The 8165-nt window shown below is 36.8% G+C and overlaps 1 protein-coding gene across 1 annotated transcript; it reads left to right on the forward strand.

Annotated features, from left to right (window-relative positions):
* The first annotated feature begins 1681 nt into the window (after positions 1 to 1681).
* Positions 1682 to 3746, forward strand: LOC132037017 (basic leucine zipper 43-like). Its single transcript, XM_059427450.1, has 2 exons — positions 1682 to 2123; positions 3261 to 3746. The coding sequence occupies exons 1-2, from the start codon at positions 1782 to 1784 to the stop codon at positions 3477 to 3479; spliced, it is 561 nt and encodes a 186-aa protein (XP_059283433.1). The 5' UTR covers positions 1682 to 1781; the 3' UTR covers positions 3480 to 3746.
* The last annotated feature ends 4419 nt before the right edge of the window (positions 3747 to 8165 follow it).

An 8165-nucleotide genomic window follows, 5' to 3' on the forward strand; every position in this document is an offset into this window, starting at 1 on the left:
ACACAAACTTACTCGAAAACAAGTAAAACTTAGAGTTAAAAAGAATTAGATGTGCCATAATTTCACGGCGCATCAATGGACATACTACAAATGCCTACATTTAGGAGGAATCTCATCAAGGGTCATTGTAATATAGATAGGAGAATAGATAGAAATTATGCTTTTTACGTTCCTTGATGTATATTTTGTATAGCAGAAGAGTTAATCTCTTCATGTAACATATTTTTGTAAGCTTAAAAGAAATCCTATCACACTTTTTATGGAATTTGTCCATACAAGATAGGTACAGAGGTGATAAGCCTATGCTTTGATGCTTCAGTGAAGTTAATAAAAGAGCCCCTCGATTGAGGGGAGATTGATAAGGAAAAAAAAAAAAAAAAGAAGTAATTATAGTGATAAGCCGAGATGAAGATGAATTGCATTCTCCATTCCCCTTTGCATTTTAAAGCAAATCCTTTCCGCTATTCTGATCTTTTCAAGTGGAGTCTTTAGACACACAGTTATAGTTACATAATTGTCTCGCTAACAACACCTATTCAAAAAAGCAATATTGCTTTCCATTGCTCTTTATGGCTGTGGAGGCACTCTCTCAATTCACGAGCAACTAACTGTGAAACAAGCCTATCCTGTAGCTCTCCACACCATCATTCCTATTTCTAGAAATATTACTGAACTAAAGTGTCCTGAATCTCAACCTCACTCAATTGAGTCTCCGAGTTTAAAATGCCGTCTGTACCTGGCCTTTCCTGTAGACTGGCCTACCCCTGCATCACAGGGAAAACATCTCGCACCTCATCCGTGACTTCATCTCAAACCTCTGGCATCTAAACTGACGACGTGCTCTCATCATCGCGTTGGAAAGAAAAGAGTGTCGAAATTCCAACATTAAAGTTCTATAGTACGAGAAATGGATGAACAATGCATGGGAAAACGAACTCCTAATTAAGAGCAGGCTTTTGTTTCTGGACGTCTTTGATTCATCCATTACATGTTTTCAACGAGTAAGCAATTTTTCTTTTTTTATTCTATACACTCTCATATTTCTAGTCAATTTTGAATCAACTCATTCTGAGTTACGTAGCTCAAGTTATGACTAAAAATCATACAACCATTCGTGTAAACAATTTCAGCTATTCTTGCTGAATTTTGTTGTTCCGTTGTTGTTGTTGTTTTTTTTTTTTTTTTTTTTGTCCTTGTCAACATAGTTGGCCTCCTTCTTATTTATCAATTGATATGGTACATGCACAAAGCACAACCCTCCCCCCTCCCCCCCCCCCCCCCTCCCTCTCTGTCCGTCTGTCTATATACACTCCCTCCGTTTCAATTTATGTGAATCTTTTTTTTTTTAGATGGAGAATTGAACTTTATAACTTTGACGGTAAGATTTGACATAAATTTTTCAAGTTTGTAAAAATAAAATTTATATATTTAGAAATTACATAAAAAGTATTATAAGTCATGATAATTTATAATTCAAATAATTTAAAAATGATAAGGAAAACGTGATCAAGGAATCACCTCGTATTGAAGTCAAATAATAATAGGTTCACATAAATTAAAATAGAGGGAATATATATGCGCACATGCACATGCATGTTCAACATAAAATTCTGGTTGTCTCATTTTTAATGGGACCATCGAACTTTTTTCCCAGCCTATAAAATGCCTCCCTCCTACTCATCTTGCCATTCACCTTTCAGATACAATAGCTTTTAGCTGACCCTCCAATTACACCTAATTCACTAAACATTCTTCTCCCAAACTCAAAGTACTTTTAAGCCATGCAATCCACTGATGTCACAGAACTCCATTCCTATAACCTACTACCTTCAAATCCACCTCAATACCCTTCTCAATATAATTACACACCCACACTTCATCAGTCCATTAACAGAAATATCCCTAGTCCTTTTTATCACCTTCAAATTGGTCCTCCAATTCAAGAATTCAATCCACAAACAACTTATTTCAACTGCAACTATTCAACGTGTGATGAAACTGATGATCAACTACTGATGAATCTAATAAATGAAAGGAAACAGAGAAGAATGATATCTAATAGAGAGTCTGCAAGGCGATCGCGCATGCGCAAGCAGAAGCATTTGGACGAGCTATGGGCACAGGTCAGTGACAGATGTATAGTTTACGGGATCGGTTAGGTCAGAGGTAGATTTTAAATTTATGGATTCAGCATTCTAGAAAGAAAAAGAAAAAAAAAACAGTTTACAACACTACAAAAAATATTGAAATTAGCTACGAACTTCATCTCTAATTCATTGCTAAATCGCTCATAGTTAACTTAACTTTTTAATAATACTTCGCCAATTCATCGTTAAATAGGATTAGCGATGAATTTTGTTCTTTAGTTACAAAATTTGTCTGTTGCTAATTTCTATCTTTTTTTTTTTGTCTGTTGCTAATTTCTATCTTTTTTTTTTTTTAATAGTGCTAGGTTTTGGATAACTTACTCATACATATTAAGTAGATTTTGTAATACAAATACAGGATCTAGGCCAAAGCTAGTAAGCTAGTGGATTCGGCGAATCCGTTGCTAAAACTCTAGCTGCCCCTTCGGAATAGGTTTAGCTGAATCCAAAACCATCGATGTATATGTCAAAATCTCAAAAAGTAGTATTTCTTCTATTTCAATTTATGTGGTGAACTTTATTTTTTAGTTTGTCACCAAAAAAGAGTAATACCTTTCCCTATTTAGAAACAATTTAATTTTAACCTTCTCATTGTTACCTTTAATGAAACGACGTATAGCCATATAAATATCAATAGTTTATTTTAGACCACAAATTTTAAAAGTCCTTCTTTCTTTCTTTCTTAAATTTGGTGTCTAATCAGTTTTGGAAGCTCCTTGAGTTCAAATTTATGATTAATTTACTCTTCTTCTTTTTTTTCTGGATATAATGGAAAATACTAAAAAAGTTTTAAGCTCGTTCAGAAGCTCTCCACAACTTAATTTTTCCTGGAGCAAAAACTCCATTTACTTAATGGCTTTCTCCCATACCAGCAAAATGCTTTTATAACTACAAAATTATCAAGCCATGTTTAATACCACAAATTCCATGATATATTTTGGTATGCACCAAAAGCCTTTCTTTCTCTTTTAAGTTTGTGTCTAGTCGAACACCACATTTGAAATGAAACATATTCATTAGAAATCATGTTTTGAACTCATATTTTCTAAGAATATAATTTAATTAGAATCATGAACACATAAAGATTAAATCTTGAATTCGTCCCTGGCACAGGTTAATTGTCTCCGGAATGAGAATCACCTGCTACTGAACAAACTTAACCACGTCTCAGATAGCCGTGACCAAGCAATTCAAGAAAATGCTCAACTCAAAGAAGAAACTTCAGGACTTCGTCAAATGGTTACTAACATGCAGCTCATAAATGGTCCTAATTATCCTTGCTTAAGAGTTCTTGATGATGAACCTTGTAGTGGTTCATCTCAAAATGAATAGCAAATTTATAAGGTTACTGCAGGTCCACTATTTGTTTTCTTATGTTTTGTTGTTGTGATGGTGGAAATAATTTGAGTTTTCCTCCCGTTATCTCTTTTGTTGCTGAGGTCAAGGCTATAATTATTGTTTTCCCTTTATCTAGGTACTTGCTGCCCTATGGTCCTTAGTTGATACCTTTCGAAACCTGTACATACACACGATCTATTGAAACCGTAAACTTTTGGACACATTTCCTTTAACGTATAAAGCATAAACTTCTTATGAAAGGGAGTTTAATGTCATCGACAAACACAAGGAACTCTATGTATCATATGGAAAATTGATACTCATAAAGAGACTAGATTGTTGGAACATAATACATAAGGAACCTCGTGATGGCAAGAGTAGAGAAACCCTTTACACGAGTAGAAGGTCTATGACACATCACAATTTCGCCTGAATGATCTGATTCTCTAGGAAAGCTTGGAATACCTATTCCGATACGGTTCATTTTAAGTAAAGTACTATATCCCGATGATGGTAATTCTGGAAGCAAACATATGCTTCATCTCAGATAGTAACTGTAATCCATTCACAATCACATAAGGCTAGTGGCACAATTCACCTTAAGTACAACACTGTAACCCAATAACCATCTTTCTGGAACTGCTGATACAATTCACATTAGGTAGAGATCTATAACCCATCTACGATCACTTGAAGCTATCAATATGATTTATCTTAGGTAAGGTACTACAAACCAATAACAATAATTGATAATCTATCGACATGATTCGTCTATAACCCATCAATGATTACTTGAAGGCTATCGACATAATTCGCCTAAAATATTATAACTTATAACCTATCTAAGATTATCTAAAAGTTATTATTGCGATTTAGCTTACGTAGCAATCTACACCTCAATGGCGATAATCCAGAACTCTCAATATGATTCACCTTAAGCAACAATATATAACTGTCATGCCTCGAACCATGGCCTGGGCGTAACTCGGCACTCGGTGTCTGACTGCATGTGACCGAGCGAACCAACTAGTTGGCTGAATCAACATGTAACATCAAAATATACTAAATAGAAATAATACTAACACATGCTGATCTACTAAGAGTCTGTCTGAAATATCATAAATGCGGAAATAATGAATAAGCCCGAAAGTTTGAATAAGTGGCTGATAAGGCTAACACAAACGCCTGCTAAACATCTGACTGACTGCAACTATAGTCTATGAAGCTTCTATGAAGTACTAAAAACAACGATCGTCCGTAAATACGAAAAAAGATCGTAAAGTAATGATAATGCCCGAAAGACGGGGCTCACGAATCGGCTCGATACGGAAATCCTAGTGCGTATCCGTCGTTCCATAAACCCGTATCCGCATCGTGAAACGCAGCCCCGAGCAATAAAAGGGACGTCAAGACATTTGAATTGCAATCGGTATGTAAAGCGAAAGAAAAAATAAATGGATGCTCGGGAAAAGGGTCGGCCAGCACACAATAAGCGGTAATACATGCTGAGATTGAAACTACAACTGTACTAAAACTATAAACTGAAATAGCAAGGGAAGAGAGTTATGAATACTCTCTGTTCTGTATCTGAAGCATTTGTTTATCTTTATTTATATATGTGGGGCCTCGGCCCAAAATAAATGCACAACTATGGCCTCGGCCAAGTAATGCATCAGTCGATGGCCTCGGCCAAGTATACGTATACATAAGACTGTGCCCTTGAGCAATCATATATGTTCAATTATTCATTAATTATTATTAAAGACTGAGACCACTGGAATAATGAATAATACTGAACTGAGACACATATTCTAGAACTGACTGTGGGGACTGAAGTCTTGGTTGTTTCTAAGCGTACTAAATTTCTAGACTGAGACTCATGGGTATGAAACACAAGTCTATTTAGATTACGTTCTGGGTCCATAACGTTCGGAATGAAAGTCATAAACAAATGATGAAACTGGAGAACAACGATGCTGCAGCTATTCATGGAAACTAAAGCATAACTGTAATTCAGAGGCAACTGTAATGATCAATAAACCGTTTCGTGGGGAGAATTATCAACGTTCCCAAACGTAGAGAGTTAGCCTCACATACCTTAATTCTGGACTATGAGCGTAGTACAACATTCGTCAACTCTTTCAACTTTAATCTATAGCAATACAAGTCAAAGGGATTCCATATTAGCAATAATATTCATCTTTGGCCATCTAAGCATTTTATCAAACACTTGGTGGGCATGAAGCTCCACAACCTTCATTAATGGTGTTTTCTTCACCCAATTCCCATTCTATTACTTCTTGCTATTCCACAATCTTAATTAGATGTAATTAACATCATTCTTCATCACCTACATGATTACAACAATCCCAAGTCAACAATCCAAAATCCTAGCATAGTTCATATAATTCTCTTTATCAAACCCATTTACTATTCTCTCAAGAACTCATCAATTCATAACTATAAATGATTAGAGAGTAGGAGCATTACCTTCTTGAAGGTCAACCCTCTAGAATTCATATTCTAGGGTTCCTTTGTCCAAGACCAAGATTCAATCAATAATCTATGGAATAGATGGGGATTCTAGCGTTAATCTTTGTTAGATTGATGTAATAATCAATGGGGTTTGAGTAGGAACTCACCTTGGATGCTTAGTGGAAGCCCTAGGGTATTTTCTCTCCAAAAAGACGGTTTAGAATGAAGTGGGAAAAGTTTTTTGGAGTTGGGTGCATGTAAAATTCGAAAAAAGGTCGTTTCAGGCATATAAGCCATGATGCAATGCAATTCGAAACCAACATCACAAGTAAAGCACCAAACCATCTCAATATAAGCCATGATTCAATGCAATGCAATAATGTATGAATGCAAATGGAATGTCATGCAATGCTATGTACATATGTACTCTGGACGGAATACCTCCTCGTCTCGGTAGCACAACCCAAGGTGACTCACGAAGTCTAAGTGTCACTCGTCCCGGATCTTTTCCCAACAAATAGATGAGAATCCGGATCTTTGCCCAAGGAGGGTTCTCACCGGCACCACCTTGGGGGACCCGTGGAGTCCATGCACTCACTCAATCCACGATTCCGGGAAAAACATCAGATATCAGACTCTCACATCACTCTTATCCAAAAATCGAGCACAGCTCATCATAATGTTTTATCAAGTACCACAATGTATCAACAGTATATCATGAAGGATGAAAATGCGTGCAATGTATGTGTCAATATCAATAATTAGATCAATATCACAAGTACCAACATGGGTACGCCAACAATATCATGAAAGACTACACAAGTCATATGGAAATCTATCCTCGTATCAACATCAAAAAGTGAGGTACTACAACATCATAATCAAGATGCAACAGCAGTTCCCAATAACTACTATTAATCTCATGGCATCAAACCAATCACAATAGAATAAACAATCACAATACAACCGGGTGGGTAGCCCCAATCACACAACAGGGCCCAACCTAAGGCAATATCCAACCCAACTTCATACCCGTGGGTTCACATGCTGTCTCCGACAATATCATCTAAATATATGCTTCGCTATAGGAAGTCTCACCAAGGGTAAGCCATGACCTATCTGGATGGCCGAACGGCAAACACCAACAATCACTCTTTAGCCTTGCCCTTACGCTGAGCCTCAAGATCAAACAAGTCTAGGCATATTCAAAATCTGGATTAGAATCATGAAAAATGATACCTGTATTGCTATAATTCAAATTAGGTCAAAACCAACCTAAATTTGGGGAAACAGGGCCCACAAGGTCAAAACGGGAAATTCAGGAGTAAAATATCAAACTAAGCACTAGGTGATCAAAACCCAAATAGTTAATTGCTAAATAACTCAAGGATTCATGATTCTGAATTTCAAGTAAAACCCCCAATTTTGGGTATAAACCCTAACTCTTAGATTCAAAGATTCAACACTAATAATGGAAAATATATGATTAATAACCTTAGATATATCATAATCTCCCCATTAATTTCACCATTAATAAACCTAGATAGAAAATCCATCAAAACCCACTTTTAATCTTCCATTACTAAAGAATAATAAGGAAAGAGGAAGTCTAAGATCATTAGTAACAATGAAATAGCAAGAGGGTTAGGAGAACTTACCACCAAGAATCTTCACCAATAATCTCCAAGAATAGTTCCCAAGAGCTCAAATTTTGGAATAGAGATAAATGATAGACTTAGGGCTTTTTAATACACACTTAATGAAATAACAGGCCCGATACCACCACGACGACATCGGGGCCACCACGGCGCCTTCCCAGACCGTCGGGGCGGTGCAGGCCGAACTGATTAGTTGCCCGGCGGCTATCCCCGCGCAATCTTCTTTGGGCGGAGTGCCTTCCAGCATGCAAAAGCGGCGTACACTAGACACTAGGTACCAGAATCCTAAAAGTTTTCCAAGTTCCAAACGAAATCCCGAGGCCATCTGCTCACAAACCACATACACAGACCCACATAAAAACACGCTACGAACACACTTGTGGGCTCGGAATTTCCAATGGAGGTCTCGTTGATCGAGTCAACCCCCGATACCTCATTTCTAATTTTCCAGCCCAAGTCCCAAAATGCATCTAACTACATTGGGAACCTAACTAGGTATACAAACAAGTTCTAAATGACCATCTGAACATCTCGAAATCGATAAATT

The sequence above is a fragment of the Lycium ferocissimum genome, chromosome 11, assembly GCF_029784015.1.
Source record: "Lycium ferocissimum isolate CSIRO_LF1 chromosome 11, AGI_CSIRO_Lferr_CH_V1, whole genome shotgun sequence".
Classification (NCBI taxonomy): Eukaryota; Viridiplantae; Streptophyta; class Magnoliopsida; order Solanales; family Solanaceae; genus Lycium; species Lycium ferocissimum.